Source organism: Parasteatoda tepidariorum, chromosome 5 (genome assembly GCF_043381705.1).
Source record: "Parasteatoda tepidariorum isolate YZ-2023 chromosome 5, CAS_Ptep_4.0, whole genome shotgun sequence".
Classification (NCBI taxonomy): Eukaryota; Metazoa; Arthropoda; class Arachnida; order Araneae; family Theridiidae; genus Parasteatoda; species Parasteatoda tepidariorum.
In genome coordinates, this window is record NC_092208.1 from 58,587,197 (window position 1) to 58,605,288 (window position 18,092).

At 27.3% G+C, this 18,092-nt stretch overlaps 1 protein-coding gene across 2 annotated transcripts in view; it reads left to right on the forward strand.

Annotated features, from left to right (window-relative positions):
• Positions 1-559: 559 nt before the first annotated feature.
• LOC107454891 (cell division cycle protein 21) overlaps positions 560-18,092 on the forward strand; it is a 32,220-nt gene continuing 14,687 nt past the window's right edge. The window contains exons 1-6 of one of the 2 annotated variants that reach the window (XM_043044006.2): positions 560-873; positions 3,695-3,798; positions 13,394-13,555; positions 14,832-14,962; positions 15,706-16,034; positions 16,404-16,553. In XM_043044006.2, coding sequence (XP_042899940.1) covers positions 829-873; positions 3,695-3,798; positions 13,394-13,555; positions 14,832-14,962; positions 15,706-16,034; positions 16,404-16,553 — 921 coding nt within the window. In that variant the 5' untranslated portion in view covers positions 560-828. Of the gene's footprint in view, positions 874-3,694; positions 3,799-7,901; positions 8,226-10,965; positions 11,070-13,393; positions 13,556-14,831; positions 14,963-15,705; positions 16,035-16,403; positions 16,554-18,092 lie in introns of those variants that run through there. The other variant, XM_043044005.2, reaches the window with a different exon arrangement.

The following is an 18,092-nucleotide window of genomic DNA, read 5'->3' on the forward strand; positions in this document are numbered from 1 at the left end:
GATCGCCGAAGTCAAGCATCACTGACTACGGTCAGTGTGCGGGTGGGTGACCATTTGGATCAGTCTGAGTAGGGACCGAGGGTGTGCGGTATTGGTCCTCGTTAAACTGCGCTACCGTAAAGTGCTCGACTTCGCGTGCAGGTCGTCGGGCTACCGAAGCGGGGGTGCCATCCCCTCCGCAGAGGATCAAAATTGTGATGGCATGTCTTCGGATCATCCTCCGGGGTGTTTCCCAGACCGTCGCCAATAGCCCGTTGTGCAGCTCTAGTGCGACGTAAATTAACAACAACAACAACAAAAGTCTAGATATGTATATTCTTCAACAAGTACTGCAAAAATAGAACACTCAAAAAACAAATATAATGCCCAAATAATAAAAGTAATCATGAATATGCTTTTAGCAAAGATTCTGAAGGAGGAGAGCGTCTGTTTTTGATTGCTAATGGCTACTAGAACCCGACCTAACCGAACTGAAAGTAACCGAGATCACGTGACTATACCGGAAACAATGACTAAGCAATAACAATGAAAACGATGATACTAACAGCCAATCATGTAAGTGTTTTTGATCACAAAGTCAGTCTGCCAAGCAACGTCAAAAATTTGCTTAAATGTCTGGAGTTTGTGAGGATGTAAAAAAAGACCAAAAAGTAGATAGCTGAGAAGTGCCTAACAAATGTTTGAAGCAGATATAACGTGAAAACAATGTCGGTTGTTTGAAAAATTGAAACGGCATAAAATTCAACCAAAATTTGCATTTTTGTTGAAAATTTTGTTCATATATCTCTATATTCTACTCGTTAATAATTTAAGCATTGTGATTTCAAGATGCCTCGAATTATGATAAAAGGTGGTGTTTGGAGGAACACTGAGGTAAATCGCACTCATTAATAATTTTTTCGAATTGTTATGTACAAACAAGCATTTTTTTATTTTATTATTGTATAAAGTTGCTATAGCATTATTTTTAATTTGTCACTTTTATGTGTGTTGCTGTTTTCGTTTCTTTTTTCGTAGTTGAAGTTTATGAGGCAGCTTGTATTACTTAAAAACTCATTTAATACTGTAATGTTTATGTATGGGTCTATTTAAGATTTCTCGCTTAAATTTTATTTTTGGAGCAGGGTTGGGGTTTTAGACGTCCTACACTGGTTTTGGACAGGACACTAGGGTTTTACTGTCTTAAACTGACTAAAACTGTCTTAAAGTGCCCAAAACCTTGAACTTTGAAGGTTAAAATTCTTTATGTATAACCATTGTACTCATAATAATTGCATATATCAATAAATATTTGATATTTTTTAAACAATTTACTTTAACTTAAAGGAAAATAATATAACGTAATAGGAAAAGGTTTATATTTTTTGAAGCTCCACAATTCATTGTATTGAACAATACCTTATCCTTAGTGAATACCTTATCCTTTAAATATAAATATGCTTTTAATACTGTTAATTTGTGTTTTTGCATAAAGATAAATAATGCAATATTAAAAATATTTTTTTTTTTTTGAAAATAATAAATTTATTTTAAAATTAACCTGTTACTTTTCGCAATATTTTTAAATTTTTTTTTATAATTTCTGCATTACAGGATGATAAAAGAGACATCTATTTAAAAAAGAAATGTTTTTGAATATAAATATATTTGTTTAAATTGGAAATACAAAATAACTGAAAAATGTATTTTAACAGTTTTAAAGGGCTGGTGATGTATCACCACTATGCTGAAAGTATTAGAAAATTACTTAAGCAATGCAAGTATTTCATTACCTATTTATTAAACCCTAACTATAAGGGAGAAGGCTTGTCTGATGTGCAAAAAGGAAGTGCTTGGTCATATTTAACTGACAAATTTCCTGAGTTCATTTCTCTTTTAATTGCCTATGAAGTAGAAGCAACACCATTTCCAAAAACTTACTTTACCGAAGCTAGGAGAACCATTTAACCAGTGTCATGAAGGACGGCTATTGAAAAGTCCATATTATTTGGGGAATATTCGAAAGACATTTTTAAATTTATCACTCTTCTACTCTCATGCCCAGCCAGCTGAGCTTCAACTGAAAGGATGTTTTCAAATTTTGGATTAATTCACACAAAACTTAGAAACCGTCTTGGTGTGAAAGCAGCTAAATTAGTAATGTGCTATTGAATGCTAAGAGGATCAATTGAACTTGATTACTGAGTAATCTTCTTTTGTTTAAGTTAAAGAGTTAAACAATATTAATAAAACATACTTTTAGAAACAAATATTCACTTGTAGATTTAATTATCAATATGTTATTAGTTCTATGTTGTTTATTTTACCTTTTAAATATTGTTCAGGCAAAATTGTGACATAGTTTGATTAAAAGGGTTTTGGACAGGACAGTTTAAGCCGTGGATTAGTCCATTCTGTCCTAAACCTTGTCAACCCTGTTTTGGAGTATTGTGAAAATTTGTTTTGAATGGTGAAAGGAAAAATGTAATATCCTAAAAACCATTTTTATTTTGGATATTTATTATTCTGCAAAGTGTTCTTAGGACAAATTTCTGTATCGATAATAGTAATAGAGTACAGAACCCGTTATCCGGAAATCAAAAAACCGGAACGAAATTCAATAAATTTTCCCGCCATTTTTTAAAAAAAAAATGTTTTTTTCCTCATAAGATTTTAGGATTTTTCTTTCTTTTTTGAAAGATGTTTAGCTTACCATCATTTTGGAAATAATCATTAGTGTATTACTGCATCGGTTTTTCTTCTTTTTAAGATTATTTACAAATATATATATATTTTTTTAGTTGGGTTTAACAATAAAAAAAACGGCATTTTGTAGCGATTCACAAAACTGGAAAAATCAGTTATCCGGAATAGCGATGGTCTCGATCGTTCCGGATAATCGGTTCCGTACTGTATTGTAATTGCGTAATTTGCGAAAACTGCAGTCGGCAAACCGTCAAACTATTTTTAAATTTGCTAAATTTAAAAAATATATATTTGCTGCAAAAAATATGATTTATTATCATACTAAGAATTTAAAAAAAAAATTAAAAATTGTTGTAGAGGGGGCGCTTTCATTTATTAGTAGCATTTATTTTTCCAAAATAATTTCTTAATGAATTTTTTTTAAGTATCTTGACTTTTACCCTATTTCATATAAGGAAATTAAAATGGTATTCCTTAAATATATAGCTTCGTATATGCAAATATCATATTCGAAGCTTAAATAAAGGCAAAGAAAAAAAAATTTTGTGGTAAAAGAATTTCATATAAAATAATTTAAAAGTCACAAAAATATGCAAATTTTCCCTATATTTTAATTTATATTTTGTTTACTGCCTTAAAACCATGGAGTTCCTCACAAAGTTATTAATTAATTAGCAAAAATTTAAGTATTGTAATCATATTTTTTAAATTTATTTTGTTTTACATATTATTAGGATTTTTTAATTCTATATTTTATAAATATATCATGCACGAGATCGAATTAGTGATAAAGTGGAGAGACCAGTAACATCAGTCTCTTTCTCAGTTTAGGTTGAAATTATGAGAATGAATGAAGTTTAATATTTCTATGTTTCATATGCTTAAGTCTATTTTTAAAATTATTTTATATTTAAAAATTATTTATTGGTATGTTATTATTTCAAATGGAATATGTTTCAGAAACTGTGCATTGTTTAAAATTTTCTAATTTATTTTTCTCTTTTTGAAGGATGAGATATTAAAGGCTGCTGTAATGAAATATGGCAAAAACCAGTGGTCAAGAATTGCATCTCTCTTACATAGAAAATCTGCTAAACAATGCAAGGCGAGATGGTAAATAATTTTTATTACTATTATTTGTATTGTTCTTATAGTTTATTTTTGTAAATTTATCATCATTAGGACTAGGGGATGTTAATCGTGATATTTCGATGCATCACAATGTTTAATTGCATTAGTGCTTTATTATTGGTATTGCGTAACAATTTACAGCATCTCTTTATTTAATTTTCTATCCTAACTTAATGGAAATTCACTCCTGTAACCGAATATGTTATTGTTTTTCCCTCAAATGTTTATTTATTTAATTATTAAATTGTTCAAAAAGTCATCTGTAAGTGATGCAATAAAAAATGATCCCCGATTAGTTACGACATCACACGTGCTGAATAGAAGCATGCCACCTCCATCAGCTAAGGCTATTTTAATGCTCTTTTAATTTTGATACCACTTATAGCGGATGAGCATCCTTTTTATATTATTAGTAAAAATTTCATAAATTAAATTTACGGCTCTGTGAGTGTGTACAAAACAGAAAAGAGATTTTTAAAACTTCAGACTGTTTATTTATCTCTAAAATAGCTGAAAAAATGATTATTCAGCTTTTCACAGGGAATAAACATTTCATTTTGGATTAAAGTTCGTTCGGATTAAAGTTGTTAAAGTTCATAAAAATATTGATTTATTCCACTTATTTTTCGGTTAAATACTACTCAATTGCGGCCAAATTACTTAATTAAAATTGATCTCAGATTGGATAGAAATAGCATAAATTTAGGTATAGGGCGGGTGATTTTATTATTCGATATTGGATTCTAAAATCAGTGTTTTCATAAATCTAGTCCATTGAAAATATCTATCCACAATCCTTAGAAACTATGTGCTATTGTTAAAACATTCAGGTAATGAAATACAGATTTACCTTCTTTTTTTTTACTCGAGTTGAGGTTTTTTTTATATTTTTAAACTAAATATTTATTAATGCAGTTTATTTCTTTTTTCTTTTTACTGTGTATTAAATATTTAAGTCTACATTTATTCTCATATCTATTCTTAATATTATTCTTTGAGTGAATAGTAATTTTGCCATATAAATTTTTTTTTATATTAAAATTATTTTTATATAAAATTTAATTCCTGTTGAGTAGAACTAAATAAATGCATATTCTTGGTTTCAATTCTCTTATAACATAGATTAACGTTAATCAAAAAAATGTGAATCAGATAAACTGGAATTTATTATTTCATTTTTTATTAAAAAAAAAAAATTTTTTTTTTTGAAGAAATAAATTAAAAGTTATGCTAGGATGACACTTTTTTTTCAAAAGGTTACAGCTATGCTCAAGATAATCCCTTGCATTAAATTCAAGCTAGAATAAATAAAAATAATAACTTAAGCTTTTTTATATTTTTAAAATCAAAAACTAATTATAAAAAATTGATTCAAAATTTTTTTTCACTAGCATGAAAATAAATCTTCGAATATTATAATTTGAAATATACTTTGTAGGATTAACATGGCTAAAAAAAATTAAAGAACAAAATTATTTTGTATTTCTAATGCATCATTTTAAAAAGTAATATCAGGCATCCATAGATTCAGNGCGCGAATTAAAAATTAAAGTATATGCAATTTACTTTAATTTACTTTTCTAAATGAATAGAGTTATAAGATAGAAAATATCACTGTTGTTATCTTCAAGATATTTGAAAATTGAATCGTTTATAGCAAAATTTAAAACAATGGCTAGCTTTTAACCAATCAGAAAATTCCATTTCGACTTTCACTGATATCGCTGGAACGGTTTATCGCAGAATGTTCTAATGTCGACAGAAACCTTCCTCGTGCTTTGAACTATCTGTATGCCAAGTTTCATAGCTTTCTGTCGGATGGTTTAGGAGTCTATAGAGGACAGACAGACACACATTCACTTATATATATATAGATTGTAACAAGCTTAGTTAACAAACTATATTAAAACTAGCAGGTGCTAAGTAGACAGATTGTTATTTTAAAATAAAATTTATTTAGATTTACTTCCATTTTGTTTTATTGCAAGCAGACTTTTCCAGCCCTCATGTAATCCTTGTTCTCGGAGGGAAAAAAACGAAATCATTTAAAAATACCTCAATTTAATATTGGAGAATTAAAAATTCAACTCTAGGTAATGTTTAGAATTAAAATTTTCTAGATCGAAATTTCAGCTAGCAGTACGTTCACTTTTACAATAGTTCTGTATTTTCCTAAAATCACGTAAATTATGAAAACTCTTATTATTAAAATTAAACCCACATAAAATTTTTGAACTATACTATAAAGTAAAATGAAAACGTACTAAGGAAATAGTCAATTATCTAACGTACTAAATCTACCTTACTTATCTAAACGTACTATCTGTAAATATCTATTTAAGCCATACTGGATGGCTTAATTCGTAGCAAGAGAGTCACAGCGTAGCAAATCCAAGTATTGGTAGCGACATGCCGGCATTTATAGAAAAATATTTGTCTCAGTTAAAAAATTTGTTTCATAAATAAAAGTAATTTGAATTTCAGCTGACTAATTATTTAAATTTGCAGTTTTATAGGATTAAAAATTCAAGCTCCTTAGACAATTATCTTCTAAAAATATGAGTTTCTACAAATAATTTTTTTAACTGTACGATTCGGATAAGCGTCATTTCAGGATGATTTAATTCAGTCTATTAAAATTATGGAAGAATTATGTATTTGAAACTTTCTTTATCGCTTAACAAAAGAAGCAATTACTGCCGAAGGTTTAATATTAAAAACTTTAGGTTGATAAATAAAGATCTCTACTAGTGAAAAAAATTTAATGATATACATTATTCTTCATATAATATAAATAATATCTTTATATAATAGTGAGATTAAAAATTAATAAACTAGGTGGACCGTATAACACCTCACATCTGGGAATTATTACCTTCGTAAGTATTTATAAAACAGTTTTCGGTTGAGTATAAAAGCCTGAAGTGTAAAATGTTGCATCTTAGGTTAATAAATTAATACTTCTAAAAATATAAAAATATATACTTGAGGCTACGAAATAATAACCTAAGGTAGAACATAGAACACCTCACGTTAATAAAAAAAAACCTTTCCAAATGTCCAAAAATACACTTGAGGTTGATTTATATTAACCTGAAGTGTAAAACGGCTAGCCATAGGTTGATAAATAAATACCTCTACATACATAAAAATCTATTCTTGAGGTTGAAAAATAATTACCTGAGGTCGAACATAATACACCTCACGTTAGTAAAAAATTACCTTTTCAGCTGTCAAAAAATACACCGGAGGTAGATTTAAAATAACCTGAAGTGTTAAATGAAAACACCTTAGGTTGGCGAATAAATATTTCTACAATTGTTAAGAAATATACTTTAGGTTGATAAGTACTAACCTAAGGTGGAAAATGAAACACCTTAAAGTAGTAAATATCTACATCTCCACAGATGTAAAATTAAACACCTCAGGTTGATACATGTATACCTCTGGAGGTATATTTAAGGTATATTTGAGGTTAACTTTGAGGTATTCATTTGCACCCTTTTCAACCTAACGACGTATTTAAATAACAACCTCCTTTATACCTTTAAAAAGCACCTAATTTATACCTCGATTTTTTCGTGAGGGTCTCCACACACTACCCAAGTTGCACAATTCACAAAAACGATATCGTAAAAACTTGGCTTTGAACATTGTACAATATCATAGCGAAACATTGTACTATATAAAAATGGACCCCTTTTATAACGTATATTCAATATCGCGAAACAATATTGTTCGATATTGTAAAAACGTTGGGGAACGTCGATCGATATCTCTCAGCATTTCGGATATCTCTAAATTTATATTTTAAATTTATTTTTTGGAATTATAACAATTTGACGTCATTTTTTGTCTTTTATATGATTAATTTTGATTCAAAAAACAAATATGATACCCAAATAATAAAGGCAATCATGAATATGCTTTGCGCAAAGATTCTAAAGGAGGAGAGCGTGTGTTTTTGATTACTTATGGCTACTAGAACCCGACCTAACCGAACTGCAAGTAACCGAGATCACGTGACTATACCAGAAAAAAAAATTTACTAAGCAATAACGATGAAACCGATGATACTAACAGCCAATCATGTAAATGTATTTTACCTCCAAGTGAGTCCGCCAAGCAACGTCTGAAATTTGCTTAAATATCTGGAGTGTGTGAGGACGTAAAAAAAGACCAAAAAGTAGACAGCTAAGAAGTGCCCAACAAATATTTGAAGCAGATATAACGTGAAAACAATGTCGGTTGTTTGAAAAACTGAAACGGCAAAAAATTCAACCAAAATTTTCATTTTTGTTGGAAATTTTGTTCATATATCTCTATATTCTACTCGTTAATAATTTAAGCATTGTGATTTCAAGATGCCTCGAATTATGATAAAAGGTGGTGTTTGGAGGAACACTGAGGTAAATCGCACTCATTAATAATTTTTTCGAATTGTTACATACAAACAAGCATTTTTTTATTTTATTAGTGTATAATATTTGCTATAGCATTATTTTTAATTTGTCGCTTTTATACGTGTTCCTGTTTTCGTTTCTTTTTTCTTAGTTGAAGTTTATGAGGCAGCTTGTAATACTTAAACACTAATTTAAAACTTTAATGTTTATGTATGGGTCTATGCGAAGAGTTCTCGCTTAAATTTTATTTTTGGAGCAGGGTGGGGGTTTTAGACGTCCTAAACTAGTTTTGAACAGGACACCTGGGTTTTACTGTCTTAAACTGACTTAAAGTGTCCAAAACCTTGAACTTTGAAGGTTAAAACTCTTTATGTGTAACCAAAATAGTACACATAATAATTGCATATATCAATAAATATTTGATATTTTTTAAATAAGTTACTTTAACTTATTAAAGGAAAATCAGGGGTCTGTCCAGGCCGAATTTACTACCGTTTAGCGGTACCTTCACAAATTCAACTTTAAGAAAAACGGTAGTTTCACAAAATACTTTTTCTTAAAATTTTATTTTTCTATCCCTTAAGAAACGATAAATCCACTTTTTTACCATACTTTTGTGTTGATTTTTAAATATAACTTTTAATTTTTCACAAATTATGTCTAAATTTTCACAAAATAGGTACCTCTCAGAAAAACCTAGACAGACCCCTGAAAATAATATAATAGGAAAAGGTTTATACTTTTTGAAGCTCCGCAATTCATTGAACAACTAAAGTGAATACCTTGTCCTGTTAAATATAAATATGCTTTTAATACTGTTAATTTATGTTTATGCATAAGGATAAATAATGCAATATTAAAAATATTTTTTTTTTAAAAATAATAAATTTGTTTAAAAATTAACCTTTTACTTTTCGCAATATTTAAAAAAAAAATTAATAAAAAAGACATCTATTTAAAAAATAAATGTTTTTGAATATAAATATATTAGTTTAAATTGGAAATGCAAAATAACTGAAAAATGTATTTTAACAGTTTTGAAGGGCAGGTAATGTATCACTATGCTGAAAGAATTACAAGTATTAAAAATTACTCAAGCAAAGCAAGTATTTCATTACTTGGCCTATTTATTAAACACTAACTATAAAGGAAAAGGCTTGTCTGATGTGCAAAAAGAAAGTTCTTGGTCATGTTTAACTGACAAATTTCCTGAGTGCATTTCCTTTTTAATTGCCCATGGAGCTGAAGCAACACCATATCCGTAAACTTACTTTACAGACTTACTTGGAGAACCATTTTTAAACTTACTGGGAGAACCATTAAACCAATGACGTGGTGGATGGTTATTGAAAAATCAATATTATTTGGGGAATATTCCAAAGAAATTTTTAAATTTATCACTCTTCTACTCTCGTTCCCAAGCAAGCTCAGCATCAATTGAAATGATGTTTTCAAATTTTAAGGTAATTCACTCAAAACTTAGAAACCGTCTTGGTCTGAATACAGCAGCTAAATTAGTTATGTGCTATTGAATGTTAAGAGGACTAATTGAACTTGATTACTGATTAATCTTCCTTTGTTTAAATTGAAGAGTTAAATAATATTAATAAATTATTATACTTTTAAAAACAAATATTCACTTGTAGATTTTATTATCAATATGTTAATAATTCTATGTTTATTTTACCTTTTAAATATTGTTCAGGCAAAATTGTGACATAATTTGAATAAAAGGTTTTTGGAAAGTTTAAGACAGTCTTGGACAGGACGGTTTAAACTGTGGATTAATCCATTCTGTCCTTAACCTTGCCAACCTTGTTTTGGAGTATTGTGAAAATTAGTTCTGAATGAAGGGAAAAACATATTATCCTAAAAACAATTTTGATTTTGGAAATTTATTATTCTTCCAAGTGTACTTAGGAAAAATTTCTGTATTGATAACAGCAATATTATAATTGCGTAATTTGCGAAAACTGCAGTCTGCAACCTGTCAAAAAATTTTAAATTTGCAGAAATTAAACAATATTTACTGCAAAAAATATGATTTATTATCATACCAAGAATTTAAAAAAAAAATATGTTGAAAATTGTTGTAGCACTTTCATTCTAAGTAGCATTTATTTTTCCAAATTAATTTCTTAATGAATTTTTTTTTAAGTACCTTGACTTTTACCCTATTTCATATAGGAAAATTAAAATGGTATTCCTTAAACATATAGCTTCGAATATGCAAATATCATATTCAAAGCTTAAATAAGGGCAAAAAAAAAAATTTGTGTTAAAAAAATTTCGTATAAAATAATTTAAAAGTCACAAAAATACACAAATTTTTCATATATTTGAATATTTTTTTAAATTTTGTTTACTGCCTTAAAAACCATGGAGTGGCTCTGAAAGTTATTAATTAATTAGCAAAAATTTAAGTATTGTAATCATATTTGTAAAATTTATTTTGTTTTACACATTATTAGGATTTTTTCATTCTATATTTTATGAATATATCATGCACGTGAAGGAATCAGTGATAAAGTGGAGATAGCAGTAACATCAGTCTCTTTCTTAGTTTAGATTGAAATTATGAGAATGAATGAAGTTTAATATTTCTATGTTTCACATGATTAAGTCTATTTAAAAAAAAATTTTATATTTAAAAATTTTTTATTGGTATGTTATTATTTCAAATGGAGTATGTTTTGAAAACTGTGCATTGTTTAAAATTTTCTAATTCATTTTTCTCTTTTTGAAGGATGAGATATTAAAGGCTGCTGTAATGAAATATGGCAAAAACCAGTGGTCAAGAATTGCATCTCTCTTACATAGAAAATCTGCTAAACAATGCAAGGCAAGATGGTAAATAATTTTTATTATTATTGTTTGTTATGTTCTAATCGTCGTCCTGTTGAGTAGAACTAAATAAATGCATATACTTGATTTCAATACTCTTATAACATAGATTAGCATTAATTAAAAAATGTGAATAAAATCAATTGTAAATTTATTATTTCATGTTTTCTCTCCTAAAAATATATATTTTTTTTTTGAAAGAATAAATTAAAAGTTATACTGGGATGACCCTTTTTTCAGCTATGCTCAAGATAATCCCCTGCATTAAATTCAAGCTGGAATAAATAAAAATAATAATAATAACTTAAGCTTTTCTACATACCTATTTAATATCAAAAATTATTTTTTATAAAAAATGGATTCAACATTTTTTTTCACTTAACATGAAAATAAATCTTCGAATGTTATAATTTGAAATATACTTTGTAGGGTTAACATGGCTAAAAAAATGAAGGAACAAAATTATTTTGTATTTCTAATGCATCATTTTAATAAGTAATATCAGGCATCCATAACTCATCCATATCAGGCATCCAAAGATCTTAATATTCAGAACTAGAAAATTTAGTCAACTGTTTCAGTGGGTACCTTTGAAAATTAAAATATTATAAAAATACATTATTATATTAAGCCCACAGTTTCATTTAGCTACACAAGGGCACAATTTATTATACATATCATTGTTCTCACATAGTTATTAACTATCTGAAATTATTGGATTTAATTACAAAAAATCAAACAAAAGCAAGATCTTAATGATTTTCAGAGCATAGCGATTGCTAATGAACGGCAGATGGGCACTGGGGAGGACAATTCATGACTTATCAAGTGATTCCGTTTCAGACGATGGGGTGAAATTTTGTCTATTTCTCGTGCCTGTGAAATTCTTAACTGTAGTGTTCAAAAGTGATAAGCTAAAAAAAAGATCACAACTATCTATTTTTTATGGCTAATATCCAGAGTACCTTCCTAGGAATTAAAAAGGGAAGACCTTTAACACCGTAAAAATATCAAATTATGTAATATAATTGTATAATAACTAAATTTGACCCTCAACAATTTTTAAATTACCCTCTTATACTATTACGTATATGTATATATTTCAAAATGCAATTCTCACAAATTTTCAAAGCAAGAGAAAAAATTTTAATTTACGAAAAATAAATAACTTGATAACCAACTTGAAACCTTCTTTTCTATAATTTAAACTGAAAATTACGAAAAAAATTAACATTCAGAGATGCATTCTTTAAAAAAGGTATTTATTTAAGAACAATTTTAAATCACCTAAAAAATTCATTAATATGCCCTCTACCTTGAAAAAAAGAGAAACCTATAAAAATTTAACCAGTTGAGAAAAATCCTAGCAGAAAAAATATTTCTAATGGTAATCAGAATTAAACCTATAAATGCAGATAATTTTACCAGTGTGCAATTATTATTTAAACAGTGAGTTATTTATTTGTAAATGGAATAAGAATAGTAAGGCAGTGTTTTTAAGGGATGGTGGCTTATTTCTACAAAAAGGACAATGAGGGAGCATTTATAGGAATCAAAAGGCAAATAGGGTGGGCCGCCCTATTACCACTGAATACCATGTTTACTTCTTAAATGTGATACCAGCCACCAAAATAGATAGACATGATGGCAGTACCAGACTTTTTGTAATGTGTTTAAAGATAGATTATTTTTAACTAGATGTCAGATTCATGGAAGATTCGTGATTAACAAAAAAATTAAAAATGAATATATATATTACTTATGCACTTAGTTTTAGATAATTTTCGTAAGTAAAAAAAAGACACTTTTATGAACATTTTTAAGTTATTCAACCCTGCAATTTAAGCAAGATGACATATTTTTCCAGTTTTTTTTTTATTATTTTTTTTGCTACATTTCACAAAGGTAAAACAGGCTTGGCAGAGAAATGTTCATTATCCCTTTTAAGTTAGAATCTGAAAATGTAAATCATTGTTTGCACAATAAATCAGTTAGTAAAATTTGTTTTTTTTTTCCCTGGAAAAAAAAATGAAAAAATAAAGCTTAGTACAATTTTAAGTACATTGCACAGAAAGATAAAGATTTGATTTACTTTATCAATTTATATAGAATCTAGTTGTTTGAATACTTAAAAAGAGACCATTTATTAATTTGTTGTTTTGGTAATAATAGGTTATGTTATAATAATTTGTAGATAATATAGGTTTAATAATAATGTGTACTCAATAAGTTATGTATTTTTAATTTAATAATAAATTTCATTCTGTTATCAAATTTTTCCTGTGACTACAAAATTTTCTCAAATAGAATATTTGTTTATATTCTTATAGGTATGAGTGGCTGGATCCTAGCATCAAGAAAACGGAATGGACTAGGGATGAAGAAGAAAAATTGTTGCATTTGGCTAAACTTATGCCGACTCAGTGGAGAACAATTGCTCCTATTATTGGAAGAACTGCTGCTCAGTGTTTGGAACATTATGAATATTTGCTGTATGTGGATTTTTTTAAATATATTGTCAACAAATAATGGAAGTGTGATGTATCTACACTTGATGTTTGTCTTTTTTTTATTTTTTAAACCAATGGGCTTTTGGGACATTTTTATTGCTGCTACTTTTGCCATGTGGTAAACGGAATTAAATATTTCAACCCTGTTAAATTTAATATAGTTCACTTGATTTGCAGTCAATTTTAAGGAGCTATGCAGGATAGGTTAAGCAATGACATGTAACCTGAAAAAGTACATCCCTGAATCGGGCAAATGTATATCAGGCAGTGGTATGGCATTAAACCTTAAAAAAACATTAGTATAGAATATACTCTACAGTGTCCCTAAGGGAATAAAACTAATACTGAACTGTTAAAAAAATATCTTTTATATTGTTAGATCGTTTATTAAGATAATACCAAACTATTATTTTACAACACTAAACTAGTTTAGTTATATCTTTACTGAAAGTTTCATGGAAATATAACAATATATAAACAAAACTATTTATTCCAAACGAAACAACTCTATTTAGAATTAGTCTTGCACTCAGATGTGCTCCACATCACTTCCAGCAAATTCTGCAAATCAATTCAATATTAATATGAATTTTCTTTCATTTATCAAGGCAGTGTAGTAAATTTCCAGGCAAATTTATATCTAGCATTTTATCGTTAATGTTGATGAGAAATTTTTTTCTTCCAAAAACTGGTGCATAACAAATATTAACTCAAATAATATACTTTAATATAACTAATTAAGTTACCAGTTTCATGCATATAATTTAATTTGTAATGAAAAAAAAGGGCATCATTTTATATTTACATACCATAGTTACTAATGGGTTTTTCAATCAAAAATGTTCATTTACACTTTATTGATAGTCTGCACTTTATTGATCAAAAATGTTCATTTGCACTTTACTGATAGTCTAAATATTAATTGATTGGAATAAACTTAAAAATTACACTTTTCTGTGTTGCTAAGTGTTTAATAGTAAAAATGATCAAGGTTTAAATTTAAGGAAATAAAAATATTGATTTATTTTTTATGAAGTTTCAGGGACCAACTTGTGTTGACCTAATGACCAATAAATTTAGAACTCTCCTGATCTTACTAGATTGTGTTGCAATTGTTGGGGTCTGTCTCTAGGACAAGCTCCCATGTAACGTTTATTCCTAATAATATTTTTTTCATGTTAGTTTCTTTTAATGCATTTCTAATTTTGCTGTAACGCATTTATTCCTATGGTTTTTGAAATTTTAACAACTATTTTAGTGATCAAGCTCAAAGAAAGGAAGAAGATGGTGAAATGGCTGATGATCCTCGTAAACTTAAGCCTGGAGAAATTGATCCCAATCCTGAAACTAAACCTGCACGTCCTGATCCTCAGGATATGGATGAAGATGGTATTTTAATTTCTTTGACTTTTAATTATTGTCAACTAGTGATTCCATAAACATTAATTTGTATTAAACTGTTATCATACCGAAATTTTAGCCGAATACCTAATTCTTTGACAAGTTTTACTCATTTTGGCCTTATCAGTAATTGTTATATAAATTTTTGATTTTCTGCAGTTTCCCATCCACAGAAATTATTCTTTATAGTTTTAACTTTCAGTTTTCAATATTTTAGCTGGATGATGATTTGTTGCATCATTTTTAATTTAAAACTTACATGAAAAAGAAATATTTTAAATAATACTTTTCCAAATTTTTAAAAGTTCTTAAGTTCTGTCTTTCATTAAAAATATGAAAAAAAGTTAAAATTTCTATTTTTTTCAAAAGTTTAGTGCCTTTGAGTTTTCTAAATATTGTTTAAAGAAGTTGAAACGTTTAAGTGTGTTTTTACAAAATGACACCAAAAAAAGAAAAGGTAAGAACACAAAATTTTTCTCCTTCGAAAATAAGGACCACTTTAATACATAATCTAGTAGAAATTTTTTTTATTCTAATTTCATTTATTTTCTGATGATACTATAATAACATACTGGCTTAGTTTTTGTTTGTTTTTCTTTTTATGTTTTGGATGATGAAATTTAAGTGAATATTTAAACTCTTTCTTATCTTAAAATGTAATGGTTATTTGATTTTGTAGCATTGTTTTAAAACTATGTTTTATTTTTATATCATTTAATAATATTTTACAGAAATGGAAATGTTATCTGAAGCCAGGGCTAGACTTGCTAACACTCAAGGTAAAAAAGCCAAAAGAAAAGCTCGAGAAAAACAGTTAGAAGAGGCCAGGCGCTTGGCTGCTTTACAGAAACGAAGGGAACTTAGAATGGCTGGAATTCAGCTAGAGGCTCGTAAAAGAAAAAAGCGAACTATTGATTATAATGCTGAAATTCCATTTGAAAAGAAACCTGTTGCTGGTTTATATGATACTTCTGAAGAAACATATGATCCCATGGAGCCAGATTATAGACGGTTGAGACAACAACAATTAGATGGAGAACTTAGAAGTGAACGAGAGGAGGTTTGTTAATTTTTACCGCAAATATATTTCTTAAATATTTTGAGGTTAAAATTATAATTGTTCATTTTTTATCAATAAAATTTTAAAAATTTTATTAATTTGAAAATTAGCATTGGTTGATAATATTAAGTATTTTTTATTATGTCTAACTTAAATAAAATCGTGGATTATAACATTTGATGTACTTTATATTTATGACTTGTGTTACTGTCTGTGAATTTCATTTTTAATAACTTTCAATATCAAGTTACTATATGTTACAAAATTAATTGAATAAGAATTTTAAGCTTGGTTAATTTGTTTATTGCGCTTTTTGATTGATTTAGTACTATATGTTTTTTTATTAATGTATGCATATACTTTTTGCAGAAAGAAAGAAAAAAAGATAAACAAAAGTTGAAAAAGCGGAAAGAAAATGATATACCATCTACCATGTTTTCTGAAAATTTTGAAGTTGCTAAAAAACGAAGCAAATTAGTCCTTCCAACTCCTCAAATAACTGATGCAGAGCTTGAACAAGTATGTTTTTCTTTAAGCAAATTTGATAATTATCTTTTCACCCTTTAAGTTCTCAATTTCATATCTTTTTGTAAGTTGATTATTCATAACATCTTGATTACACATAACATTTCATTAGCTTTTTTAATTTTCCCTGTTATTTAATCTTATATTTCAGTCTGTGAGATTTCTCTTTTCAATAGCAGTAGTAAATGTGTCATATGCATAAAGGCGAAATACCTTTTAAAACATAGGAAGAAACAAGAAATTAAAAACTAATTACATTAAATAAGTTAGAAAGATAGGAAAAACAATACTATAACTATTGTTGGGATATTCTTTTTCTCACATAAACAGATACTTATATGTGTTGTAAATAATAAATGTAAAAATTAATTATTTATTTTTTTCATTTATTATCATAATTTTAATTTTTTTTCCCTGACTATTTTTTTCCCTAACTAAAATCTTGCTATTAAGTCCTAATGATACATTGTTACATTTCATAAAAAAGAGAAACCTTAGTAATGACAACTGGTCCATTATATACTGGTCAACAAAGTAATATGGTTCTTATAATTATAAAGAGAAAAATTTTAAATGTTAATTCTTGCATACTGAGATCTAACCATAGAACCAAAACGACGAATGGGAATAATGAAGTGTGAGAAAGTGTTTACTTTTGATTAATAAATTAAGAAGGAGAAGTTAGATAAGGAAATTACATAAAAAGATTTAAAGCTTTTTATGTTGCATACATAATTTAAAAATACAAAAAAAAAGTAAAAAATGTAACTTTAAAGAGAAGAAGAAAAGTTATTGATAAATATGTTTTTAATTTTTTTTAAACAAAAGTTTTAGAAAAAAATTAAAAGCTTGAAAGCAAAATAAAGAAAAGATATAATCTTATCAGCTCATATGATTATATCTGTAAAAAAAAGTGTTTTCTAATGTAATAATATAACCAAACCAAAGATCAAAACTTACCTTGTTTATTAAAATAATAAGTAAATATTAGTCAACTTCAATATTTAGACAATAATGTTTGGTTATAAGTTAAATGAAAAAAAGAAAAAGTATGTGTTGGATAAGTTGACTTTTTTCTTTCATTAAAAAATACATGTCTTTCTCCTTTTTTTTTTCTTTTCCCCATTTGATGTAAGGAGTTAACAATGCAGATCAGATAAAAATAACACTAAAAAACAAGCTCAAATTGAAAGGGAAAATCGCTCCGATTTAACGTAAGGTAGAAAAATATATTATTAAACACCATTTTTTTAAAAGAAAAAGAGCTTTGTTTATTTTCTTTGCTAAAATGTTTCTGGAGAATAAATATTTCTGTAAATATTAAGACATGGGACATGGATTTCTTTTTAAGTCGCCAAATCAAAACTTAAGCTGTATTATTTATAATAAAGCTTATTATATAATAAAGCTTATTATATAATTAAGCTATATATAAAATTATAATTATATATATAAAATATATAATAATATAATAATAATATATAAATATAATTAAGCTATATATAATTAAGCTGTATTACTTGTATTAGTTTG